The sequence below is a fragment of the Callospermophilus lateralis genome, chromosome 13 (assembly GCF_048772815.1).
Source record: "Callospermophilus lateralis isolate mCalLat2 chromosome 13, mCalLat2.hap1, whole genome shotgun sequence".
NCBI lineage: Eukaryota > Metazoa > Chordata > Mammalia > Rodentia > Sciuridae > Callospermophilus > Callospermophilus lateralis.
The window spans coordinates 101,967,922-101,995,905 of NC_135317.1; the positions used below are offsets into that span (position 1 = coordinate 101,967,922).

Consider the following 27,984-nt stretch of genomic DNA (forward strand, 5'->3'; position numbering starts at 1 on the left):
AGGTTGGCAAAGACAGTCTCAGGAATATGGCGTGACGTTCACCCAGAGGTCAACACCTGGAGAAGCCCAGGCAGTCACTTACCCCTGCCCTGATGGGACACTGTAGCTTTTAGGACATACACTTCCTTCCCATTCATGTGCTTCTGCATTGCAAATGCCATCATTTGCCATCACACAGGAAGACAGCAGCCAACCAAATTCCATCATAATGTGCCAATTGCGCCTTCACTTGCACTTAGGTTAAGTTTAGCGTTCAAGTGCACTTATTCAGGGAAGAAAAACACAAAGCGAAATTTATTTTTGATCAAGTGGTTTATTTCTTCTTGAATAGGAATTTAAGTTACTTCAATGGCCATTGACTCTGCTACAGAAAACTTCCAGGATGATAGGAAACAAGCAAGAAGAATCTGATTCTGTCCAGTCAAGCAGTAAGCCTCATGGGGCTGGGGAACCTGGGAAAACCCAGGGTCCAGCAGGGAGGGGAGCCAGGGAAGCAGCGAGGCTGAGGGCCACATGGGCACAAAGGGGAGTCCAGGAAGAGTCCTGGGTGGGACTAGTTATTAAGAGAGTCAAATCATTTAAAGTTGAAATGAGTGAGAATTTATTTACAACATATGCAGATCTATGCAAGTGATTATGCAAATGGATGGAAAGGGGGCAGTTAAAGATAGCAGTAAAATGGGAGCTTAGGTTTCCAGCATGCCAGAGCCCCGTCAGAGCTCAGCTAAATGTGAGTGCATTGGCCCTTCCCCTTCATGTGCCCCATAACACCAGCAGTATAAAGTGGGTAAGAGCTGCACTTTCTCTCAAAACCCAGGAAGAACAACAAATGCTGGGCTGCCTCAGCCCTGACCCCTGGGGAGTCGGAACCTCTCTGTGATGCTTTTTTCCAAAAGATTTGTAGTAGCAGAGTTTAAATATGTGTATATATACACACCCATTTCTAGAGATTTCCGATGGGTGATACTAGGTGATTCATCTTTTCACCCTAATGCAGTATATGTATTATCAAAAGTGGGCTGAAAACCCGTGAGTTCCAACACCCTTTCCCACTCACACATACTGTGCAACTACAATAATGAGGATTCTCAGGTCCCCTGGGGGTAGCTGGGAGAAAATGCAGGTGCCAGGGGTGGAACTGCTGTGATTTGAAGTGGGGAGACCCATTTATTCTGGGTTACCCATCAATCTCAGAAACTAGAGGCCCTGAGCAAACCTCAGACTTCCGTCCCCTCATCCCCACTGACCACCCAGCCCAAGCCTACACAGCCCCAACCCCAGCCGGTGGCTTCCTGTGAAGACTGCTGCAACCGCCATCAGAACGCTCTCGTCTTTCCTCTCAGTGTCCGCTTCTTTCTGCCAGAGAAACGCCCTCTGCTGTAGCCATGGGGGCGGATTTTCAACTCCACGTAAGGAATGGAGAACTCGTGTCCTTTCCAGGGCTCCCAGTTCACCCCCTAAGAAGAAGGCCAACATCAAGAAGAGGCATCCGGAAGGAGGGCAGGGGAGGGTACAGTACCAAGCAGTCCTCTGTATCCAGTGAAATTACTCTCTCCCTCCCTCCTTCTCTCTCTCCAGGGGAGAGAGGAGACAAGGTGGCCCCTCTGATTCTGGGGAGGTGAGAGTCAGATCTGAAGGCACCCTCTGCTGGGCAGCTGGGGTTAGACAGACTGAGGGGACAGATTCCTGCAGCCCCTGTGCTGGGAGGATGGGATGTGAGTTCAGGATGTGGATGAGGCCAGAGGCCCCCAAAATAACACGGGGTCCACCTGGCCAGCAATGAGCAAATTAGCTTGGCCTCACTCTTTCCCCTTCCAAAAAATTAAAGGCAAAAAATAAACATATTAATTGGCCAATTGTGTAAAATCATTTTCAATTTAGACTGTTTAGATATTAGCTCTGGGGTAACAAATAACCCGCTGAAAACTAAATTTCATTTTATGTCTTTTGACTGGTGAGCACAATAATATTTAATTCACTTAATAACCTTGCAACCTGGCCAATAAAGAGCCCAAGTGACCGATTTTATGTATTTTAATTTGTGAGGTAAATAATAAACAAGAAGCTAAATGCCTTGCAGACTGTGAAAAGCACATTAACCAGATGAATGTCTTTTATTAGCAAATATGGGGATGGTTTAGGGCATGCTGGCTGCTCGGTTCAAATATCTGATCTCTGATGGCAAGTTTCTCTGAGTCAGCCCACATGCTGCCACCATGATTGATGGGCCACCCTCCTTGGCTTCCCTGGGGGGAAAATTTATTCTTCCCTTTGAAAAACTACATAAGAATTGGGAGTCTCCCCAACCTAGTTAGGATCAAAGGGATAAAAATGTACCTGGACTTTAGATGTAGTAATATTGGAATGGAGTGAGTTCTGGGGAAAGGTGACTTCCCGAAGGGCAGGGTCAGGACCTGGGGTGTGTTATGATTTTTACATGAGGAATATTCAGAGGTAAATGATTAGACTATGAGAGCTGTCACCTGGTCAGTCCATCCTAGTTTGAGTGGACCAACTGGGTGATAACTACAGACAGGTGGGGTATGACTGAAGGAGGAGGGTCACTGGGGTCGTGCCCTGGAAGGACTCATCTTCCCTATGGCCCTTTCCCTTCTGTCTCTTGCTGCTTCCTGGCCCCCAGGAGCAGAGCAGAGCTCCTCCACCACACCCCCCCCCATGATGTTCTGCCTCACCTTGGGCCCAGAGCCACGCAGTTGGCCCATCATGGACTGAACCTTTGAAACCCTGAGCCAAGATAAACTTTTTCTCCTCTAAGTGGTCCTTGTCAGGTACTTTGGTCACAGCTATAAAAAGCTGGCTAATACAGATGGGAAATTGGAAGCCCAGGATGGAACTCCAAGGGCTTGTAGGGAGGACTGATGATGACTAGGAGGAAAGATGCGATTTTCCAGAAGCTGGGAGAGCCCACAGGAGACACCCAGTAGCTGACAGAATCCAGATGATACTCAAGAGTCATGAAGGTTTGAGAAGTGGTTACTTAGGAAACCCTCAGAGCAAGGAAGGGAGAGGTACCCTCCTGGACTCTCAGCCCTGCGCACACTCTTACTGCAGAGACCCGTCTAGCACAATGCTCTGGGAGGACACAGGGTGGGCTTTGGGTGAAGTAGATCTAAGGATAAGTCCGACCTGAGGCAGAAGAGACTACCTTCTTGGTGATCAGGGACTTGAGAGAAATGGCTCTGATCCCATGAGAACAGCTAGGAAGGACCATGAGTGTCAGGTGTGGAAAACGTTCTTCTCTCCCCAACAGGTGGAAGCCCTAACCCCCAGTGTGATGGTATTAGGAGGTAGGCCTTTAGGAGGTCATTAGTTTAGATGAGATCATGAAGGTACTGCCCTATGATGAGATTAATGCCCTTATGAGAAGAGGAAGAGGCGATAATCTCTCTCTCTCTCTCTCTCTCTTACTCCCCACCCCCACCCCCACCCCACCTCCGCTCTCTTACTGTCTCGCTCTCTTGCTCTCTCTACAGCCAGGAAGCAAGGCCCCACCAAGAGCTGGACCTGTGGCACCCTGATCTTAGATTTCTCAACCTCTACGAGAAATAAATGTCTGTTGCTCAAGCCACCCTTCAGTGGCATTCTGTTAGAGCAGCCTAAGCTGACTGAGACAACGTGTGTGTGAACTGGTAAGGTGAAATGGTGGTGACCCATGGCATCTAGCTTTATACGGCAGTGGGCATTTGGAGTTTCCCACCCACCTACCACCAAGTAAGTGTAAAGCCCTGGAATGCAGAGGGCAGGGAGGGACGTGACGTCAAGGCCTGAAGCCTAGAAGAGAAGCTTTTCTGTCCTGACTGGAAGTCTTGGAGAGAGAGGAGTCCCCAGACCAGGGAGCAGGGTGCCCTTTGGGGAGCCGATGTGGGCAGAGCTGGAACAGAGAGATGTTTGCCTCTCACATACCTCACTGTGCTTGGTCTCCCCGTATTTGCCATTGGGATTGGCCAAGTGGCAGTTCTTGTACCACCATCCGCCATGATGGGTCAGGGCACAGTTGCTGAGGGCGATATCATTGTCCCTGTCAAAAGTTGTAAATTTCCATCCATTGTGGTAAGTAAGAGCGTCCCCTGCAGGAGAGAAGAGCAGGGAGGCAGAGCCATAAGAGGATGATCAAGGCATTCCCAGGAAAGTGCCCATGGACCCAGTCACTTATATGTCACGATGGTCACCACTCTCTGAAAACAGCCATAATGGGAGCAGAACATGAGTGAACAGGTCCTCTTTCCTGGCCTGTCACCCAAATTCCAGGCTTGTTTCTCCAACAGCCTCAACATTTTCACATGGAAGCTCACGGTTACATCAAATGTCCAGCCATCCCTCACATGAGATGACCACTCTGTCCTTTCATCTCTGCTGTGCTGAACCCCCGCCCCATGTCCAACAAGCCCCTCATGCCCTTTACCACCCTTTCTCCTCAGCTCTTCGCCCCCCCCCTCCCCTATTGCTGCCACCCCAGGCCTCTCCTCATCTTCTCTCTGGCTTCTCACCCGCCAGCCCCCCGGAAGCCCAAACACCCATTTTCACTCTCTCCAACCTAACATCCTGCTTCCTACCACAGGGAGGTGACTTACTCCTCCAAGTGACAGTCTTGTCACTTGGCTGTCCCCTAGACACAATCTCAGATTCCACTGTCCCCACCAGGCACCCTCCACTTATAAATCAAGCCAGTCCACCTTTCATGGCAAGTCTGCCCTTCACTGGTCAAAACCTAACCTCCCGTAAAGCCTAGTAACGCCACTGCTAGGGAAGAGCCTCACTGATCCCCCTGATGTACGCACACACCCCTGAACCTGGAGCCCGTCATGTGTACAATTCCGCACTTCTTTACATCCCATCTGGGCCCTGCCTCTATGATCTTAGTTGTCTTTCCCTATGGCACTTGTCATTTTTATAAGTTCACTTCTTTCTCAGCTCATAAAAGGCAACGGAGTCCCATATCACACTCAAGCTTCGTCAAGTTCTGTTCCAGCAACAACGATGCCTACAATTGCATCGAATCTGAGTTTATGGAGAAGCTTCACACACATGTTCCCGTTTAACTCTCAGGGGCCTGCAAGGTGGGCAGGGCAGCTCTGGGTCCCGTGAGGAAATAAACCCACAGTGGTTAGACTCTAGGGAATTTTAAAGTCCCACAGTCCACAAATAGCAGAGCTGGGATCCAACCCCAGTTCCTCAGATTCTAAGACCAGTGTTCTTTCTGAGAGACCAGTCACGATGACTCCTTGATTCCAAGACATGGCTTCGAATGCTCTAGCAAGAGCAAGCTGTCTCTGAAAGCCCTACAGGCTTCACCCAGCCCTAAAGAACCAGAAACTGATTATGGGGTGGGCCCCTGCCATCTGTGCTTCGACTAGCCCTTAGATGTTTCTGATGCAGACTACAGTTTCCTGCATTCACCTACCTAGTCAAGGACATTTACTGGACACCTGCTATGGATTAGCACCATGCCAGGCTCTGGGAATATAAAAAATGAGGAAGCCCTTGCTCAAAAAGCTTAGCTGGGGTGAGTGTTTATAAAGAATTGGTAGGGCCTGGGGGTTCAGCTTGGTGATGGAGCATGCACCAGGTCCTGGGTTCCATCTCCAGTACCACAAAAAAAAAAAAAATTTAAAAATAAAAAAGTTGGTAACACTTTGTGCAAAGGGAAGGTCCTGGTTTCCCCTCCACCTCTGTGAGGTGAACAGCCGCTCTTTTATGCCTCACCCAGCCAAGGCAGGAGGCGCAAGTGGCCAGAGAGGCCACTCCACTTCAACCCAGCAAAATGGCTCTGCCCCCATCAGTTTCCAATCAAAGAAAGGCACTTCCCCCTCCCTCCAGTGTTCTCCCAGGTAGTTTACTACAGCTAGAAATAACACACGAGCCCCTCAGCCACATTCTTTTAGTGAGCATAGCTGACCTAAGTTGTGTGAACGTTCCCAGAGCTGTTTTCTAAAAATTCAGGCAGAAGCTTTCTTAAAGATATGTTCATGGTTATCTAACCCTGGGCACTGGGATGAAGAAAGGTGAAGCAGGTTTCAGTCTGAGTGTAGAAGGATTTTTTTTTTTTTTTTTTTTACTTTTTTGATGTTGTTTTTTGCAGATGAATGTTTTCTGAGGCCATCCTACCATTCAGAGTGCAGATAGTGAGTATACTCACAAAACAGAAAATAACTTGCTCTGGTCATCTGGTCCCATTAAGAAGCTTATGTCCCTGGTGACATCAAGTCATCAAGCCAGTGGAGCTCAGACGCCCTCCCTCCTTCCCACTGAGATTGAGGATGAAACACTGATGAGGGACAAAGGCCCACCTCAGGGACTTGGGGTCAGTGCAGGTCCATAAAAGGTCTGAACCCAAGTTCAAGGTGGGGCCACTGATATGGTCATCATTCACCTCATCAAAATGTCACCCTGGGACACATTCCCCTCCTCCAGCACTTCAGGGGACAAGAAAGTTGACCCAGGAAGCTACCATCTCAGCCCAGGAGAATCCATTAGCCTCCTGCATTGTGTTTGGACCTGGAAAGTCTCCTATCCTGGGATGTGCGGTAGGCGAAGAGAAGAGGTGCGGTTTCGAGCTTTCCCTTTTGTCCATGTATCCATTAATTTTTTTCCTCTTCCTCAAGTACTAGCTTTTGAAAATCTGCTTCAAAACAAGGAAGCCACTGTCATTCATAGAAAAAAAAAATCCTCACCATCAATATGTGGCATCCCTGGCCCCAACCTACTAAGCAGGAGGCAGAGATCCCAGGTCATGGCTCCAAGTGCCCTGGTGGTGGACACATCCCCTGAGCACCTGAGCACAATGGAGCCCCATGCAGGTGGGATATGAAATCAGCTGTCAGTAATTGGGTGGCCCACAGAAATCATTCAGCACCATTTTTCACATTTTTATATTTCCATTATCATCTCTAAGAGGATGAACAGCATCTTGAAGGGAGAGCTCACCTTGTAGCCTCCCCACCCCACTCCAATCCTTAGAATCAGAAACAAAATTTGCACCCTATCACCTGGCTGGAGTTCGCTTCATGAAGGAATAATTGACTTTTCAATAGGACTTCCGTAAAGTCAAAAATTAGGGCCCACCTGGGCAGTCTGAGGCAGGGAATAGCCTTAAACCACACATTTTCTCCAGGGTGGCACAGAGCTCACTTCTAATTAGAGCTTTTATGATATTCGAGCTTTTCAGAAGCTGGGAGAACAGGAAGGGCAGGGAGATATCAAAATGTTCACCTTCCACTTGAACACCTGTTCTCAAATGGTGATCATTAGGATGTGAGTGGCCAGAAGCTTCCTAAGTTTTAATGCCCTCCTCCTGGACCAATCAGCATATGTAAGGAAAACCAGAGCCCCATCAACCCACCATTGCAGCTCTGAGTTTAAGACTAGATGGCTGTCTAAGTGCTGGGTGATCTGAAGCCCCCAAGGCTTCCTATTAAAAAGCACGTCCTCCGCTGACTGGCACTGTGGCCTGAACAACCTGAGGGCAGGAATTACCCCGGAATCCATGCAAGTAGAGGACCTGTGAGGGGAACCAGGTTAACTCCGGAATGTGGCAACTTCCTTCCACTCGCTTTCTACTCGCATCAGTTCATTTCCTGGATTATGTTAAACAGACCCAGAAAAGGCAGATTTTAACAATGGAGCAAAGGAGAAGGGACAGCCTGGGAGGACGGGTCTGAGTGAACCAGGAAGTCAGTGACTGAGCTCCAGGGAGAGGTGCAGGGCACAGGGACTGCACCCAGCTTTTACCCTGCCTGGAGGTGCCCCAGATGGAGCCTGTGGACACTGGGACCTGTTAGTCTGAGAAGGAAAATCTGAGGCTAGCTGGTAGCTGGGGACGAGAACAGAGGAGAGGGTAATGGAAGAAAAAGGGACGGACGGCCTGTTTGGCTCTGTGCTGGAGGAGGCCCAGGGGTGAGGGAGATGGCTGTGTGTCCCCTGTTCTACCACAAGGTTGGGAGAGGCAAGAAGAGGCATCAGGAATGCAGGCTGGCTTTACTTAGGGAGGGTGGGAGTGGAGGAACATGGGTTTAGTCCTAAAAAACAGCATTTTTTAAATTATTTGACTATTAAATTATCATGACCATTTAAATCATCCTGTAAATGCCTGAAAGCCACATGCATGTCCATCTGTGTTTCCGGATTGTATCTGAACTGCCTCTTCTCCATGCCTGACTTTCATGATTGACAGCACATAGGAGTGATACAGTGCAGCCTCTCTGCAGCCCACAGAGACCAGTGACCACCAAGGAAAGAGGAGGAATCTGGAGCAGTGCAGCCTCTTCCAGCTGCAAGCCCTTGCTTCAAGGACTGCTCCTTCCTGGAGACAGTCTGTGTTCACTCTCCCCCGACCCCTACCCTTGCTTGGACTATGCAGACAGCTCTGTCTATAGCCAAACTCCTTTCACCTTGATAGATTCCCACTCCTGCCACATCACCAAACCCTCCCTTCACTAACCCCTGTGGAACCTCCAAAGCCTCAGGAGCTACTCTGTGAGATATTAAATATCCATAAGATTATATAGAAAATTTCTGCAATATTTTGTGTTTAACACTCATTTACATATGCTGAGCCAAGCTCTGTGCTAGACTCCACAAAAGGAAAGCAAAATACAAATGATTGTTGGAAAAAGTGAAATTATAAATCTCAAAGAAATTCTGCATTAGCAGTTGACCACTCCTGACCATGGCCCCAGACACTCCAGAGTTCTGTTCAAAGTCATCTGCCATGGGGGGCCTCAAGTAGGCAGCTTTGAGAAGCCCCGCAAGGCTTCAAGACTGTACCAACTTCCCTTGCCCCAGTTCCATCCTTGCCCTCACTGGGTTCCGCAGGCCTGGACAGCCCCTGCCCACCTCCCATCTATGCTCAGCCCTTCCTGCAGACCTGCCTCCAGTCCCTGTCCAGCCAGAAGCTTCCTCCAGTCACTCGGGTCCTCAGCATTCCTCTCCTTAGCTCCTTATTCCCCTTGCCTTTTGGCTCACTCTGCAAATACTGCCTTTCACTTTTCCCTCTGTATACATGTGCACTCCATGCTCTCCTATACAAAAGCCCACCCGTTACGCCAAAGTCGGGAACACTCCAAAGTCAAAGGACAGATTCACATTGTTTAAAACCCACAAATATAGATGTTTAAATATTAGTATTGAAACAATAACCACACCTCCCCCTCTTAAACATTTACTGGTGTAATCCAGCATTTCAGTCGCATTGCTTAGTTGAATCCTTGGCCTTCGCAACTGAACACACTGTTGACTGGCAGTGCAGCGAGCAGGGCTGGATGAAGAAGCTTCAAGTTAATGAGACCTGTGCTTCTTATTGGTTGAGTCAATTTTTTGCTGTGATAAAATACACACACACACACACACACACACACACACACATACCCTGCTGTGAAGAGAGGACCCCAAAATACTGCTGAGGCTAATGAAAGACTGAGAGCACCATGAAATCACTCAGAGGCTAACTTCATCCACTGAGTTACCGCATCCTGAATTCGGGCAGTCCAAGAGGAGGGAGAGGCACAAGCATGCCCCCCGCCCCCTCCAGGGAGCAGGCCTCAGCTGTCAACAAGGTCAATTCAGCTCCACATAGTACTCCGCTCTGCAGACCCACCACAGGGCACACCACCCTTGAACAACCCAGAGCGAGGGCCACAGTCAGAAAACCCCCTTTCTTACCTGCTGTGCCTCTGTATTTCCCAACTGTCAGCTTGTAGCGCTCCTTGCTGGAGGCCACTTGAAAGAAATCATACACGGCATAAGCGGATTCGTTGACGGTCTGCAAGTCCACTCGCACCTCATACCGGGTGGGGGTGGCCGTGGTGAGATTGTGCAGTTTTTCAAGTCCTAGAGACATGGGATGGAATTCTATTAACCAGCCTGCCCTATGCGTGAGACCTCACCATTTGCATCTGAGACTTTCAGAGCCAAAATTCACTTTAGCCTTTACCTTCTCTGCTAACAAGAAGCCTTCCCAACACTTTCTCTTTAATTTTCTGACTCTACTATTTCTTTGGCACAGGCATGCCAATGACTTCTATGGAAGGCACCATGAGGGGAGCAGAGTGATCATGGAATTAATCCACAATAGGCTCCATCTCTCTAAAGGAGAAGCAGCTCTATTTATCAATCATTAATCTCACCAAGTGGAAAAACAGAGCAACACGTTTCAATCCCTGAAGAGATCTGTCCCAATCCAACCACAAACACCACCTACTCTACCAGATGCTCAATGTCTGGCTCTGACTTCTAAATTTCACATTTCTCGCTGCATGTTTGGCTATTTCACTCTCTTTGAACATTGCTCCAGAAGACAGCAGAAGAGGGGAAACAACATCCACCACCCTCGGCATCCCTAGCAGAATTTCAGGGACAACAGAATGTCTCCCCAGTCAAAGCTCAGGACCCCAGTTCATTGACCCCTTCTCCACTATGGGGTCTGTAAGAAGTCCAGGCTTGGCTGACCCTGCAGAGCTCAGACACAGCACAAACCCCCGGGGCATTCCTCCCTCTCTCTACTGCCATGGCACAGGGGCACAGTGTCCCTGTCACTTGGACCTCTCCCTGAGTGTAGTGGGCATCCTTGAGCTGCCTGACCTGCTTGTCAAAGGGGAAGTGACCCCTCTGCCACCCCAACCCTCCCAATGCTCAGAGAACCGACCAAGCCAGAACTCCTTCATGGGGTCCCCAAAGCCTTCCACGTAGCTCCGCCAACGCTTGAAGAAATCCAGTTGCCCAGTGTTCCGTCTCTGGAAGACCTGAGAAGGGAAACAGGAAATAGGTGTTCCACCTGGACATGCTAACAGACAACTGAGTAGAAGGGAAATGATGTCTATATTTCCAAGGTGGTACAGGCAGACAAGAAGGGACTGTGAACCCGAACATACACGGACTCCCCCCAGGAGCTCCTCTTTGTGTATATTTTAGAAAGAATTTTCATCTATGTATCAGTTGATTCATGGTATTTGTCCACCATATTAACAAGTGTTGTTTAGATACAAGAACTATGCTGGGTGCTCAAATGTGGAACACCTACTAGAGAAGGTTTCTACCCTCAATTATAGAGCACAGAAGAACCAGGAACTGGTGATATAGTTACTAGAGGTAGGCTCTGTAGGGCAGAACATTCCAGACCTTTGCTGGCTCTGATCTGTAACCTTCAACATCTGTTCAACTCAATTGGAACACATCATGTTGTCTGCCTTCCCTCTTTAAATAGTTGGAAAAATTATTTTTAGTTCACTTGATTCCTAACATAGCAAGTATTTAGTATTTTTTTTTGGGGGGGGGGCGTTCACTCAAATATTTATTAAGCATGTAGTTGGCAATATGCAAGGTGATAGGTGAAACAGGTAAGCCAGAAATGCTCCCTGCCCTCATGGACCCAGCAGCCCAGTAAATGAAATAGACGTGGATTAGATAATCCAGCAAATAAACATGCAATTAAAACAATGATAAGGCTATGAAAGAAGATGCAATAGGACTGTGAGAGAGCTATCAAGAGGCCAGGAAAGCGCCCCAACAGGGAAGTGGAGAGAGCCGCAGGATGGGTAAGGGTATCGGGCAGGAGAACTGGAGGCCAGGTTGTTGGGGCTCTGGAGCTGATTAGGAAGGGTCAGGAAAGGCAGCTGGAAAGGCGGGCAAGGGTAGACACTGGTGGGGCTTCAAAAAGCATGGTTGAAGACGTTGGCCCAGTGGACAAGCTGTGGGTTGTTGAAGGGTCTTAAGCAGGAAGTGAACTGTTCATACATCCATCTTGCTCAGACCTGTCTGGCTGCAGCATAGAGAATGGAAAAGTGGACGAGAGAGGTGGAGTTAGGAGGCCAGTGTGGAGTACTTGACAGGAGGCTGCCCTAAGGATAGACAGAAGTGCCCAGAAGATCAAATTGGCAGACGTGGGGATTGACAGAATGTGGAACTGCAATAGGAGAGAAGCAAGAATGAGTCTTACTGAGTTTGGGCTTGCAGAACCTGGTGACTATTCACTGAGCTGTTTTCTTAGATGCAGGATTCTGAGAGAGGCCAGGCTCTGAGAGGACATGGTATGAGTTATTTTCAGGTTTCCTGGTGAATGAGTTCTTGCAAGGGCTGAGTTCTAAGGAGAAGCTAGGCTGGATGTCGAAGGCAGGTGTGCGTCTGGGAACACTAGGAGTTCACCAAATCCTGATTCACTTTCCTCTTACCAGGAACCCATAGAGAGCTTCTTCCCTAGCTCCCCTGGCAGTTAAGTTGGAGCCATGTGACTATTACTAACCAAGAGGCTGTAAGTGGGAGCACAGGAGAGCGGATGGGGCTCTCCGGGTTCTCTTCCATTGCCAAGTGTGGTGGCAAAGGCCACATGTTGAAACCACAGAACCACAAGATGAAAGCAGCCTGAATCCTGAGTCACCACTTAGAAATGGCTTCACACCAGAGCCAAAAAGCTTACGTGCCATCTAGAACCTGGGGCTGGTTTGTCTTCACAGCATGACCCACTCCATCCTAATGAACACAGAGCCACCAGACACAGGAAGAAGATGAAGTCATGGGAAAGGATGAGACCACTCAGGAAGGAACCAGCAATGGATTTGACAGCCCTGGGGAAGGGTGCGTTCATTAAGGAGAGGGAAATGTAGAAAGAAAATCAGAACAATGTGGAGTCACAAAAGCCACAATGAGAAACATGGTCCAGAGTGTCAAACCATGAGAGGTATAGGAAATGGAACCAAACCTGTCCCTAGAATTCAGAGACAGAAATCACAGTGACTTTAAAGCCAAGGCTGTTGACAAGAGATGGGGGGAGTGCAGGGTGCCAAACTGGAATCGGCTGAGAGTGAGTGAGGAAATGGAGATGGAGTGAGGTATTATCTCACAGGTGGGCTGCTTTCTTTACAAAACTTCCTCTTTCTGGAGAAGGAAGTAGTTCCTGTCAGAGTAAATTGAGTTATTTTATCTGAAATAAACTAGAAGAGTGCCTAAACCAAAATACATCTGTGTGCACTATTGGAATTGATAATCCATATAATTCCACCAACCTTGAGGGCCAGGGACTAGAATTGCATCTTCCTCTCCACCTACTTTCCTTTGTATCCATTCAAATGAAATCCCAACCCAGGCTTCACAGCTCATGTTTCCAAAGAAAACACATTATCCTGAATTGGTTAGGCAAGCCTCCCAATAGATGTGTGGCCTTTACATTTTTCTCTGGGAAGAACTGGAGTGGGGGTAGTGATGCTACAGTCATGCTGAAGCTCCCATCCAGGTAGCTGGCCCAGGAGGTGCTGAATGAAGCACCCACAGTGAAGGGGAGTCCCAGCTCTGAGGCAGCCACAGCCTCATCCTGGCAAGGTGTGGGAAGTCAGCCTTTCTGTTCCTGACCCTGGGCAGCCCGTTGAAAAACAGGGACAGAAGTGGGAAAGAAGAGTCCACCACGCAGAGTTGCTGGGAAGATTTCTAGATGCCCTACAAACATGTCTTATAAATGAGAAAGAGCTGAACAGAATTTAAGAATGGTCACAGCCAACAATCACAGGCGGCATTGGCCTGTTGGTGGTGTTCCCCTTTTCTCAAGTGTCCCTTTGTTAGAATTGTCCTGCTCCTTCCTCAGCTTCCTTCATTCTTTGCTCATTTGCTGGCTCACATAATAAAACTCATCGAGCATCTGCTGAGTGTCAGACCTGGAGCAAGAATTTATGATGCCATTTTACAGCTGTGAAAGTCCAGAGAAGCAAGTAGCCAGTATCACACAGCTAGTAATTTAGTGGCTGAAGTAAGGGTAACACACACACTCACACAAAACCTCATCTTTAATCAAAAAGGTTGGAAACACCCACTCTACCGAGTCTATTTCCCACAGAGCACTTCTGAAGACATGGAAGGTTTGTTTCCTGGCAAGGTACCAGTGCCAACCCCTCCCCCGGGCTCTTCCTGTATCACAGTAAGGGGAGGCCTAGGGCGGAAGTGGTACTGATGTTTGCTTCCCCGTGCATCATGTTATTAGGGGACAGAAAAAGATGAGGATGGTGGGAACACAAGGTTAAGAGAATAATCCTATAAGATAGACCCACTGTGCTGACCCCCACATGCTTTCTTTGCCAAAAAGCAATTTGCCTGCAGCCTTGCCTAGCCTAAGTGGACAGGATATGTCACATTCCTCAGCAAACTACCTGATATCTGCAAGGAAATGCAGGCAGGAAATAATGTTGATAAGAGGAACCCATACTTTGAAGGAAGAGACTTTTGTGACCCGTTCATAGACCAGATTCTGGAAGAGAAGGGTAGTTCCTTCTAACCCTAAATCTGTAAGAATGTTTGGTTAAGAAGTCATTTAGAACCAGACAGCATGGGCCAAAGTGACCTAGAGTTGCCAAGGCAGTAGGGACTTGAAAGTCCAATGTCACCCTGTTGTCAGTCAGACAGGTAACCTGGGTGGGACTCTCTGGAAACTTCTCTGAGATCCCCAATAAAACTGGGTGCAGGAGAGGCACAATGTCCTTCTCCTCTCTGAGAGGACCCATTCTCTCCCTTGAGAGTGTCCCCTTTCCCTATCCCTTCCATAAACTCATGCTTATTAGTCTGAAAGGCACGTCTGAAATCCTTCTGACTTGGTCACAGGAATTGGGTTTAAAGAAGAGGTCTTAATGCTGCCTCAGCTTCTCAGAAGACTCCAGCTCTGTACCAGTGTCACCTTGCACAAGGTCAGGCTCAGAGTCAAGCCTGCCCTCTGAGGACAGGTACATCACAGAGGCCTCTGGTCTCCACCTCTTATTCATGAGCCTAGTATCCACACTCACCCTGATTTTTTTTTTTAATAATTCTCCAGCATGGCCAGGGAAGCTGATTCAGGTGTTCCTGACTCATTGTTTAGACCATTGTTTAGATTAAACCACATCCTTGGGCAAGTTGGTTAATATTTTCCTAAATTGTCAGATCAAGACACCAATAGCCCCATCTGTCATGGGTTAAAATTAGGGCTTCAAGCAAGGTCATTAATCGCAGTAAATCATAACACATTGAACTCAGAGTCTGGCACATATACATAATAATATTATTTTATCTCAATAAATGCTTGTTTGCACTGTATTAAATCAGCTTCGAGTGAATTGACTCCCAGGGATCATTTATACACCTTGATCAGGTAGCATTAATTGAGCCACTCAGAATCTAGTCCATTCCCTTTCTGACACCAAGACACTCCATAATGAACTATTTGGGAATAACAAGAGCCCCTTATCGAACCAGTCTCATGGGAAAAGAATCTCTTTGTGTCTGGCTCTATGCACCAAAGCAGGCCTTACACTCAAGAACTTAATATCCTAAATGACTAAACCAGGAAGAAAAAAATCAAAATTGCATTTAAATGCCTTGGAAAGAGCCTCTGATTCAGTCCCTGAGACTTCCAAGATGGAAACATTTCAGCAGTCCCGGGTTCCTCACAGCCGCCCACCAGCTGCCCCAGTTGCCCCAGGGCAGTGTTCTTCCAACCTGTTCATCAAAGTGGGGTCCCGCCACCCAGGATGGAGAATTTTCTTAAAAACCTTCTAAAGGCTCAAAAGAAGCAATGTTCTCTAGATCAGCCTTCAGTGACAGAAGACTCCAGAACCCCCAAAGTGAAAATTGTCAGTGAACTATGTGGAGAACTTTTCAGGATTCCACATGTTTTCTGGAGCATGTGGCTTTGCAGTGAACCCTGCAGGGTCCTGGCTCATGTGGTTCACCTCCAGGGGACAGAGAACTTGACTTGAGAGGGACTGGGGGACTGGTGTTGGTGAGGATGAAGGGTGGTCTCAGGATGTCTTTTGCACAGAAGGTAGAAAGCAGGCTTCTCGAGGGGGGGGCTTTCAGTCTGATTTGTTCACTACTAGATCTTGAGTGCACAAAACAGTGCCTGACACACAGTAGGTCCTCAATAAACACTGTGCAATAGTTTGCAAGTTTCCCAGGCAGCCAGACTGACAGAGCTCATTCTAAAGTTATCCTAGACAGATGTCTTCTTTCCTATGTGGGTTTGGCTTTCGAAAGCCACACTAGGCAGCACAACCTGCCAATGGTCAATTACAAGCACAGTGGCAGCAAATTGGGCTTCAGGCTGGAAGGGTTGGAGTGCCCGGAGTCACACCAGTGCCGATGAACAGCAGCAGGTGCAGGGGGCGCTGGTCAGGTGGAAGACTTCCCTCGTTGCATTCTGCTCTGATACTCTACGGATCAATCGGGAATTCTCCCCATCTAAAATTCCCATCCTATCCAAAGACGGCTTTTCAGCTGTCAAATGCCCCTGTGCAGACAGTGAGTTTTCTTGATGCGGCTCCTCGGATGGTCTCATTTCAGCCATGGATGCTCAAGTGTCTTTGGTTTCCCAGGCCCCTGAGCAAATGTGTAAATGAATATAGCTTGGGCACTAAGAGATGGCGCTTTCTGTTTCCACAGTGGGTTGCCAGTGCAGAGCAGGCAAAGGTCGCATGCTGGGTGAGGCAGTGAGAGCTTCTATCGGTTCAGACACGGGAGGAGAGGGGAGGGAGATAGAAGGATCAGATCACCACCTTCATATGACTGATCAGGCATGGAATCAAAAAGGAGAGGCTGTGCGGTTTAAGTGGACAATGGCTCAAGAAAAGAAAACCTCCTCAGAGAAGAGAAACTACTAGAACTCTGTCCAAGCTTCCCCCTTTCAGGTCTTAGTCTTTCACATAAAATCCCCAAAGGCCTTGTTTCTGTCCTGTGGAGCCAGGGTGGCAGAACCTAGACAATAGGCTCTGTCATCCTGAGGACTGAGTCCCCAGAGAGGCCATGGGTTTCCACCTTGAATGGCCTGAGGTGACCCATTGGGGAAAACTAATGAGTAAGGAGGCTGGAGTTATATATATAATATAACTAATATAATATAATATATATAATATAATACATATAATATATAATATAATATAAACTAATGAGTAAGGAGGCTGGAGTTATATATATAAAGTAATGACTTTGTCATTAACTTGTGTGACTCAGTCAAGGTGTTTTTCCTCTGTGGACTTCACTTTCCCTGTCTGTAAAACAGGTATAATAATCCTCCCACTTACTCTAAAGCTGTTGGGACAGGTCATGTTTACAAACGTTTAGGAACATAAGTAACGCACACAAGCCACGTGGTCACCAGGCCTATTTAACCAAGCCTGCTCTATGACAGGTAGTCAGTACAAAGCTCTGTCCTTACAGTAGGTTGGGATCACTCTCAAAGCAGCTGCAAGTCCCCAAAGCTCCTCTGTCCCCTGGATAAAAATGAACTAGAGCCCCAAACACCCCCTGAGTAGCTGTGACCAGCTCCCTAGGAAGGCAGTCAGTGTTCCACAGAGTTCCCAGGCTCTGCAGGACTCACAATCCAGCCGCCTCCATCCGTGTCCATGTCACAGTACACCTCCAAGGGCCGGCTGGCGTCACCATTTATGTAGATGGTGTAGAGACCACTGGCAGCATTGCTGTTCTGCTGCACCTGGCTGCAGTCCGAGGGGTGTGGGAAACGGGCATCAACTGGAAGGGGAGCAGAGGGACAGTGTGGTGAGAAGGGCAAGGGAGGGGCTTTTCCCCGTCCGTAGGCAAGCTATTTTGTTAGGAAAACAGTTCATAACCTTCTGCTATTTTGCTCCTTCAAACTCTTCATACACATTTTATTTTCCTCACTTATTTTACTCTCATCAAACTCTGCAAAGACATTTTAAGGCCAAGTTCATATGACTTTCTCCCCCAATCCAATTCTCCCACAAAATAACTCTCTTTTTCACTCTGACTTTACTGTTTCCACTGTGGGATGGATTTCTTTGAAATCCTTAACTCCGTTTGCACTGCCCCATGCCCCAAGAAATCCGGAACTCTGCAAGCACTTGCTCACTCCAGCCTTGCCACTGCCTGTCCTCTACGGCACTGCCATTCAGAGGCCAGGATTCTTCTCGTCACCTGTGGAGAGGGGGGTGGAGACGCTCCTGCTCCGGCGATCACCCTTAAAGGCAACCAAGGACACAGGGTAGGTGGTGCCCTGCTCCAGGCCTTGCAACTCCAACCTCTGGTCGCCCCTTCGGAGCTGCACCTCCTACCAAGCAAAGAAGAAGTGGGTAGTCAGTGATGCGGTTTATGGTCCCAGCATGCTGGAAGTCAAAGCTTTCCTTGATGCTACTGACAGGAGCTCTCGGAGGGCTCAGTGGCAGCCCAGAAGCCCAGTGGGTCCTAGCCACCTCTCTGAAGGCCCTGCCACGGAGCTTTAGCACTACTGGGAATACAAGCTGAGAGCCAGGCACCGCCACTCCTCCAGCACTGCCAGACCCTAAAGACTTCTTCTTCAGACACCCACCAGAGCACTGACCACAGCCACCACTAGCAGCAATTTGCTGACAATGATGGGCCGAGGAGGTATTTAAAAGGGAGTGAAACTGGCCATTATATCTGTGGACACAGAAGTAGCTGATATTTCCCATCTTATTCCCTCTACAAGCACAGGGCTACCTCTCCTAGCAGGACTGGCAGAAGCATTCACTATAAAAACGAATAAGTCAAAATGCCTTCCTTTTTTTCTGCCTCCTTTCTTTCTATCTTACCAAGGAGAGAGAAGGACAAGTTTTGAAAATTTGCTGGCCTTCAGATTCAAGGGTAGATACAACCCTTAAATAAGGATTAATCAATTCATTCAATATATTTTTATTGAGCACCTACCATGTGCTAAGCATTATCCTAAGCACTTTAGATATAGCTATAAAGAAAATGGACCATGATTCCCCGCCCTCGCAGACCTCACATTTTATAACCTCACTGGTTATAAAAATAAATAACACAGGGTAGATGTGCCGCCAGCAAATGCACAGTGATCAGCTAGGAGCAGGCACAAAGCTTAGACCTAACACTGAGACCAGTGTTCACAAATGACTGTGCTTAGCTGTTTGGTATACACACTCTGTGATTGATGAGGACCCACGGCGTGATTAGCATGTTGCCAGCCAGCCAGCAATCAAGGTGATCTGCACAGTCAGTACCTCCACACAGAGGCTGTGGAGACAGGACACTAAGGGAAAAGACAGAGAATATCCAGTACCTCAACTGAGCCATTTGGGAACTGGTAGGTCAGGATGTAGCCATCGATCTGAGCAGAGGGAGGCATCCAGGTCAACACCCCACCAGAATGTGTTACCCCAAATGGACGGAGGTTTTTGGGAGGGTCAATTTCTGTAAATAAAAAGTCAGGTAATTATCATTACTAAGGTACAGCTGAGGCCATTTCTGAACTATTGGTTTATATTTTCTCCCTACATATCCTCCCATTTCTCTTCCTTCCAGTGTAAGTTTTTCCTTACCAAAGGGCCTTCCTGTCCTCTGTTTCCAAAAGTACAGACCCACTGAGAACAAGAAGATTAAGAAATAGGGTGCTGGATGGGTCCCAAAGGGAGGGAATCTGGGCCCCCGCCTCCCCAGCAGATTCCCATAAAGCAGTGGAGATGAGCAGCGCAGGGGAGCAATGAGTTCTTGGACTCAGCAGTGCTCCCAGGGTGATGTGGAGCCAGGAGACAGCCACAGACCTAGAAGGGCCCCCACACAAGAACCAGGGATGCCTCAGCAAGCACAACTCTGGTGTGCTCACCATGAAGCATAACCGGGATTATGATAAAAATTAAGTTCCATGGAAAGATAATTTCCACGATGGAAATACAAAGTTACATTTCTTAAATACCCATGGGTGTGGCATACATTGGTGTCTGCTGGTAATGCATACCCAGCACAGAAAGAAGTGGGACAAGACAGTACTTACATAGAGAAAAATGAAGGGAGCAATGGAGGCATGGGGAGGGGGTAGAATAAGCAGTTTTTCTCACGTGTACTTCCCTACCAAACACCAGGGGGAGTGTGCGGGCATGGGCATGTGCATGAAGCTCAGCAAAAGTACTAGTCACCACCATAATAACTGGTCAGACAGTTCTTCAAAAAAAAAATTTTTAAACTAAATAAGACATGAATGGAAATTTCCATTTTGAAGAAACTTCATCATTGAAGGCGATTTTAATTTAGAAGTTCCCAAAAAGACGTCTCTTGGCTATTTTCTACCCAGTAGCATTTCAGCAGAGAACAGAACTGCAGTATTTTAATAGAAATCAGACAAACAGCTGTTGTTTTGAATTAGGCTGTTTTGACAAATTTCGAGTTTCTGTAATATCAGCTTTGTTTGATTTTCTAAAACATAACATCTGGCATGGATTTTATTCTATCCATCACACGGAAAAATTTAATTTGCTTGCAAAATTGTAACTATTTAAACATTTTAACCTAGTTCCTGCCACCTCTTTGACAGCCACTAGTCCCCTGGTCATGGACTTGAGATGTCTTTCTTGGTTACTTTCACATTTCTATGAAATAGAAAGATGAAAATTTCATTCCTGTCTTTACAAATGGGAAAAGTGAGGTAAAGAAAAGATGAAGAAGAGACCATCAAAGGAATGGGGGAGACAAGAGAGAAATGGAGGGAAAGAAGGAGAAGGCAGGGACAGAGACCCTATTTACTGCTCACTCTGAGAGCACACAGGTGTGGGGAGTCTGGGGTGGAAAGAAGAGGTGGTTTGGTTGTGTTTTTACATAGATTTCTTTAGTTTGAAAACTTTTGCTAAAAGCACATATTCACTCGAGGGTTAAAAATACTGGCTGATTTTTAATAAAATTAAAATCATGAAGAAACTTAGGGCATCTCTAACTCCAGAGGCCCCGGTTGGTGCACTTGACCATAAAGGGTATGAACAGAACTTGCCCAAACTGCCTGAATGACCACAGACCTCCAGCTCCTACCGCGGCCTGATTCCATGATGCTCTGCCAAGCCTAGAGACCCTCACCCATACACACACAGCCCAGCACCCTGGGTGAGCAACTGGATATGGCATGCAGGAAGACTCCTCACCATGGCCCCCACCCTGGAAGAGACAGACTGAGGTCCCTGCCTCTCCTCCTCCACCTGGAGTTGAGCCCCAACCAATTCTGATACCAAGGGCCAGAGACTCCAACAGCTGGGCTGAGAGTATGTGGCTAGGGGCAGCCATGTTTTGGACAACCATCCCACCACGGGCTCTACATGCAATCTTCTCTGGATGGTCATGTCAGAGTATCATTTCAAAAATGTAAATAGGAAACAGCTTTGAAGAATGTCCTCAGGTAAATCAAGCTCACTTCCTGAACCCCTCCCCACCCAGTCATGATAAGTGTGAAGGGTTCCCTTGACTGGTCCCTCGAATACCTGTCAGGGCCTTGGTGTTGGCCTTCTTGCTCTCCCGGGCCCCCTTCTGGGCCCACACCTGGATGGTGTACTCCACACCTGGCTTCAGGCCCGTCAAGACGGTGCTGCTCCTCTCCTTCCCCACTGGAACCTCCCTGGTCTCTCCATCAGCTGAGGTGTAGCGCACCATGTACCTGTCAATGGTGGCTCGCACGGGGTCCCAGGAGATGGTAATGGCGTTCTCTGTCACTCGATTGGTCACCAGGTTTTTGGGGCTGTCGATTTCTTTTTTGAAAGATTTAGAAAAGATTTAGAACCAAAAAAGGACATCCCACCACTCTCCCCATTCCAGCCACTCTCCATTGTCATTAATAATGGTAGGACCTCATTTAAAACAGGGGTAAGAGGCTTCTATTTTCTGGGGAAACAAGCCACTGAATATTAAAACTGGAAGGAATCAGATATTCTCTACATTTATAAATACAGAAATTTTCTGACCTTGTAGTTCTTACCAAAATTGACAGTAAAAATCTGAGCATCAAGATGAGTCACCATAGCTGAAACACTCTTATGATCACCATGGTTTCTATTTACTGTGTTTCTCCAAATTTGAGAACTGAGAAATCAACCCTCCCAAACTTCTCGACTTATAAAAAGGGAAAGAGAATGGAAGACCAGAGAAACGAAGACTTTTATCCAAGTTCCTGTTATTTTCTTGTGCTCAAACCAAGACTGAACCCTCTTTGCTCTGAGTTTTGAAGCCCCTCTCCTGCCCACGTATTCGTCCTTCTCTGCCCTCTCTCCTGCACCACCAGCCTCCCCTTCTCTGCCATCAGTCCAGACACACCAGCCTTAGGGTCCCCATCTCTCCCAGCATCACTTATCCCCTGCACCTTTGAGCTGACAGACTCAAGGGAGGCACCTGCATGCTCAACCCCACCCGTCTCTGGCTCACTCCTCAACTTCATGTTTGGCCCCTGCCTACAACACACCACTAATCTGCTAGTCAAGGTCACCAAGGACAACTTTCTAGTGGACACTTGAAATCCTCACTTTACTTGACATTTGAGAGCATTTGGCAGAGCTGATCCCTGGCCTCCTTCTTGGAACTCTCAGCTCTGCCAAGAGCTACACACTCCCCAGATTTTCCTCCTAACTGACTGGCTCCTCCACTTCATCCTCAGTCCTCTGTTAGAAACCTTCAAGAACCAGCCAAAGCTTCCTCTTTTCCTCTCTCTCTGCGTTTCTCCCTGGGAGATTTGCACATGTCCACAGCTTAAAGTGTCAAATGGATGCTCATGGCTTCACAAAATTCTGAGCCCCTGGCTTGAGTCAACTGCTGCTCATCTACCACAGTGCCCCGCCTATGTTAGACACCCCCTAAACATGTGTTGGAATTAATGAATAAATCACTCAATTTACAAAAAAACCTCACAGATATTTCAAGCTTAAATATTTAAAAGTCTCACATTCCTTCCCAAACATTTATCTCTCAGCCTTGCTTGTCAAAACAATGGTACCACAATCTTCTGTGTTGCTCAAATCAGAAACAAAGGTCATATTTGATTCCTTATTTTCTTCTTACCCCACATCTCATTGATCACCCAGCACTGTCACTTATACAATATACTCCCAGCAACCCCTTTTCTCTCTTCCTACTGCCACCACACTTATCCAAATCATTACCATCTCTCACCCAGATTTTTATAATAATTTCTTTACTAATCTTCCTGCTTCTACCCTTGCCTTCTCTCTGCCATTTATTTTCCTCACTATGGTGTGCAAAATGTTTTTGAATACTGCATTATGTCACTCTTGTCTAGTAAATATAACATACTTCCTCTTTCAGGTGCCATGTGGTCCTGGATGACCTAACCCTGCTCCTTCCCACCTCATCTCAAGACACTTGCCAGCTCACCTTCTGTGTTCCAAAGATACCATCCTCTTTCAGTTCTGCAACCATCTCCTGGGCTGTTCCTGCTCAGGGCCATCACACATGCTCTTGCCTATGCCAGAAATAGCTTTTTCCCCAGTATCTACCCTCTGCTTCTTCTGTAAGCGCACTGTCCAACAGATCTCTGCAGTGATGCAACCAATATTTCTGGAATTTGCATTGTCTGATACAGTAGCCTTAGCCACACATGCTATTAACTATCTGAATGTGATTGGTTCAACTGAGGAAATAATTTTTATTTTAGTTATTCTTAATTAAAAACTAAATAGTCACACTAGCTAGATGCAACTTAAATAGTTAACAGGAAAATTTTAAGGAAGTTAAAACTAAGGGCTGGGGATGTAGCTCAGAGCTATAGAGCTACAGTGTTTGCCTAGCATGCATGAGGATTTAATCCCCAACACTGGAAAGAAAAAGAGAAGTAAAACTGGGCATATGGCCATTCAGATGAAGACCTCATTACCAGCCTCTCTGTAGTGAGATCTGGCACTGTGTCTTGGATCTGACAGTGAATAGGAAGAATCTATGTGTGCAATATGCCAGTCATGCCTGCCCTTTCCCAGGCCCCTCCCACTGGCTGGAATGCAGATGCAGTCGTTGTCAAATAAATGAGGCCAACTCCCTGGAGTCCACTGAACAAACACAGACAAGGAGCCTAGGTGTCCTGCACCAGGGAGCTACCACACAGCCCTGGCCCCCTTACACACTGCCATTTTAAACACAGGAACAGACTCCCCTCCTGCAACAACTGCTATTTGGGTGTCTCCATCAAGGTGTCTGCTATCAGTACCCCCTCACCCCCATTAAGGACCACCCCTCCCTGTTGTTCTCTACACCTGCACCATGTTCATCTCCTTCCCAGAACTCATCATAATTCATAATCATAGATTTGACTTTTTGTTTACTGTCCCTCTCCCAGTGGACTTTCAGAGTGCTGCCATATTTATTTTGTTCACGGCTCTATCTCCACGACTGCCAACTGAGAAGATGCTCGTTAAGTTAGCTGCATGTTGGAACAGAGCTCTAACTGCCCAGTTAATATTTATAACTTAACTATAAGGTATGCATTAAGTCAAACCTACATAAAATAGCCTGCCACAAAACAATTCCTAATCCACTGGTTTTAGGAATTTTGAATTGTTTTACATTATTTACATTATTTCTATTGTTTCTTTCTTCCTATGGGGAGTTGAACCCAAGGATGCTCTACCACTGAGCTATGCACCCCCAACCCTTTTTATTTTTTTACTCTTGAGACAGGGTCTCATTAGGACTGCTCAGGCTGGCCTTGAACTTGTAATCCTCCTGCCTCAGCCTCCCAAATAGTTGGATTACAGAAGTGTACCATACTCAGCTTATTTCTAAAATGTTCTATAGCTGAGAAGCACAATGGTGAGAAACACAGACTTTAGAAAGATTTTTAAGCCATTGGAGGGACTACTCAGTGGAGTCTATTACTATGCTTCCTTCCCTCGTTAGGTGAATGGCTATGGCTTGAATGCCTGACTCCTCTAAAGCTCATAATGAAATTGAACCATTACTGTATCAGCATTAAGCAGTGGAAACTCTGAGAGATGACTGGGTCACAAGGGTTCTGCCCTCACTCATGGATTAGTGTCATTATCACAGGAGTAGGTGAGAGATCACAAGGTAGGATAAGGTCAGAGCCCTCTTGCTGTCTCTCTTGCCCTCCTGCCAAGTTATGACACAGCACAAAGTTCATCAGCAGATGACAGCACCAAGCTCTGGGACTTCAGACTCCAGAACCACAAACCAAATAAACTTGTTTTGTTTACAATTCACACGATCTGTGGAATGCTATTATAGCAGCAGAAAATGTACTAAAGCACCCTGCAAAAACAGCCCACAGTCCCTTAAGTGACAGACCCCCAAATCAACTGTGTCATCATGAAGAAACAATAGCTCATTAATGCAATAAGCTGTGTTAATTATCCTATTTGCTCTACTTGCCCCCCTACCCCCGCCCTGTTACCTACCAATAGAAGCAAAGGGAAACAAGGGAAACAAACTTGACTCCATGGATTTAGCACGGCAGCTCTGACATTCCCAAAGAGTGGAGCCTATTACCTGTCGGGGCCTTGGTGTCAGCCTTCTTGCTCTCCCGGGCCCCCCTCTGGGCCCACACGTGGACTGTGTACTCCACACCTGGCCTCAGGCCCGTCAGGACGGTGCTGCTCTTCTCCTTCCTCACTGGGACCTCCCTGGTCTCTCCATCAGCTGAGGTGTAGCGCACCATGTACCTGTCTATGTCAGCCTGCACTGGATCCCAGGAGATAGTGGCGGTATTCTCTGTCACCTGGTTGGTCACCAAGTTTTTGGGGCTGTCAATGTCTAAAAGGAAAAGTGCTGATCAGTATACGCTATGAACAGGTTCCATGGTGCAGAAACTGGTGGCCATTTTGCCTGTGATGAGACTCTTTCAAGTTTTGTGGGTTTTCGTCTCATTTTTTTTCTAACTAGTTCATGAACATACATCTCTCTCCCTGTATACACTTGTCTTCTCAACTACAAAGCACTGTCAACAAGAATCTGAAAATCTGGTCTATCACCTCTACCAAAAGTTTAACAAATCTTCTTGTTCATTTAGTAAGGCACAGGGAGCCTTTCCTCATCACAAGGCACATTGTAGGCAGTGTGCAAGGTTCTGAGTGGAGGAGGATCTGGGAGCTAACACCCTTATGTCTGCCCTCATGTCAGTGAAGACCTCTCTTTTCATAGAAGGAGATTCTAACAGTCACAACCAAATGCTGCAGGAGAAGGCTGCATCTATTCCTCTTCATGTCCCCAGTGCTAGCAGAGGACAGGACACATGGAAAGTGCTTGGCACATGTTGCAAAATAAGTCAGCAAAAATTCAAACCCTATTTTAATATTCTTCCGTATATATGGATCCACTTGTCATATTGATTTGATAGTTAAATCACTGTCCACAATATGGTCACATATCTCTTCTACAATGGTAAGAATATAATGCAAAAATTATGCTTATCCTCAAAACCCTGGCCCACTACACTCTGCTATTCTACACAGGGAAATACACTTTTCTCTTGCTTAAGTCATTGTTATTTGGGCGTTTCAATGTGCTTACTGTGACACCCCAACTCATCCAAGAACACTCTGACCTCATCACCGTCCCTTAGGTCACAGACCCCCAAATCAACTGTGTCATCACGTTCTCTATACCTACACCATATTCATCTCATTCAGAGAAGTAATCATCGTTTAAAGTCACAAACTCATTTTAAAAGTATGATTCATTTGTAGTAAAGCAAACCCCATACATCTATCTGCTCTATTAGAAGTCACACTTATAAAGTTGAACTTTTACTGCACTCTAAATAGTATTTATTTTTATTTACTATTCCTATTCAAACTAACTGAGAACATCAATAATATCTCCAGCACACAGAAGAGAATTTGTTAGATACATTATCCAAAAATAGTTTAGAGACTGACATGAGGAACTGACCTCTAAAGAAACCAGTTAAGGAAATGAGGAATGGCATGGAGTGTGTCCATTACCCAGGGAGACTGTCCTGCCCATGCATAGATTATCCTCTTCTTCCCACATCACAAGAGGAAATAAACTCTGACCTCCCATAGGTGCTGTATGATAGGTGTCAGCTCCTAAAGAACAATTCACCTTACCTGTGGGGGCCTTGGTGGTGGCCTTCCTGCTCTCCCGGGCCCCCTTCTGGGCCCACACATCGACCATGTACTCCACACCTGGCTTCAGGCCCGTCAGGACAGTGCTGCTCTGATCCTTCCCAACCAGAAATTCCTTGGTCTCTCCGTCAGCAGAGGTGTAGCGCACCATGTACCTGTCAATGTCAGCCTCCACAGGGTCCCAGGAGACAGTGGCAGTGTTCTCTGTCACCTGTTTAGTCACCAGGTTTTTGGGGCTGTCAATGTCTAAGAGGAAAAGTGCTGATCAATAAACACTCTAACAGGCACCAGACAGTGTGCCCGTTTTGCTGGGCCGGGGCAGTTTTTTGTCCTCATGGTTTCCCTTCTTCTATGTTCTTCCCTTCTCCTGTGTCATGGACTCAGACCTTGTCTGCACAGCTGAATTCTTGGGTCCTCAAGGAGGCAGCACAGGACAATGAAATGAGTGGTACCCCAGAGTGAAAGGGGCTGGGTTCTGGACTCAGCCTGAGGCACAGCTGAGGGGCAGCAAGCACCTGGCTGCAGCCCCCAGAACATGGGTCTTCTCCAGCTCTGCCCCCAGCTGCCCATGGCCTTGGACCCCCCACTGCCTCCGACTGTGCCTCACATTCCTCATCTGTAAATGTGGATGTTTGCTATTTGTTTGTTTATTTGGTGTGGTGTGGTGTGGTGTGGTGTGGTACTATGGATAGAACCCATGGCCCCACAGATGCTAGGCAAACACTTGACCTTGAGCTACATCCCCAGTTCTTGTTTTTTACTTTGAGATAGAATCTTAAGTTGCACAGACTGGCCTTAATCTTTTTTTTTTAAGTTGCAGTTGGGCAATACCTTTATTTTATTTATTTATTTTATGTGGTGCTGAGGATCAAACCCAGGGCCTTGCACGTGCTAGGTGAGTGCTCTACCGCTGAGCCACAGCCACAGCCCTGGCCTTGACCTTGACACCCTTCTGCCTCAGCTTTCTGAGGGGCTAGAATTTCAAGCACGCACCACCATGCCCATCTACTCTATACAGATTTTTAAGGTACCATAATATCCCATATTTAATGAATCAAACCTAATAAATGTAACTATGTGACTTGTAGAAATCATGCACTGAATTTGAGCATTCTCAACTGCAAATGTGGATATTGATTTCTGCTCT

At 47.1% G+C, this 27,984-nt stretch overlaps 1 protein-coding gene across 2 annotated transcripts in view; it reads right to left on the reverse strand.

Annotated features, from left to right (window-relative positions):
- Positions 1 to 420: 420 nt before the first annotated feature.
- Positions 421 to 27,984, reverse strand: part of Tnn (tenascin N) — a 64,200-nt gene continuing 36,636 nt past the window's right edge. The window contains exons 10-19 of one of the 2 annotated variants that reach the window (XM_076831392.2): positions 26,820 to 27,083; positions 25,240 to 25,503; positions 21,219 to 21,482; positions 19,040 to 19,170; positions 17,914 to 18,046; positions 17,339 to 17,490; positions 10,661 to 10,757; positions 9,679 to 9,846; positions 3,925 to 4,088; positions 421 to 1,457 (exon numbers count right to left, since the gene is read on the reverse strand). In XM_076831392.2, coding sequence (XP_076687507.2) covers positions 1,317 to 1,457; positions 3,925 to 4,088; positions 9,679 to 9,846; positions 10,661 to 10,757; positions 17,339 to 17,490; positions 17,914 to 18,046; positions 19,040 to 19,170; positions 21,219 to 21,482; positions 25,240 to 25,503; positions 26,820 to 27,083 — 1,778 coding nt within the window. In that variant the 3' untranslated portion in view covers positions 421 to 1,316. The remainder of the gene's footprint in view (positions 1,458 to 3,924; positions 4,089 to 9,678; positions 9,847 to 10,660; positions 10,758 to 17,338; positions 17,491 to 17,913; positions 18,047 to 19,039; positions 19,171 to 21,218; positions 21,483 to 25,239; positions 25,504 to 26,819; positions 27,084 to 27,984) is intronic. The other variant, XM_076831391.2, reaches the window with a different exon arrangement.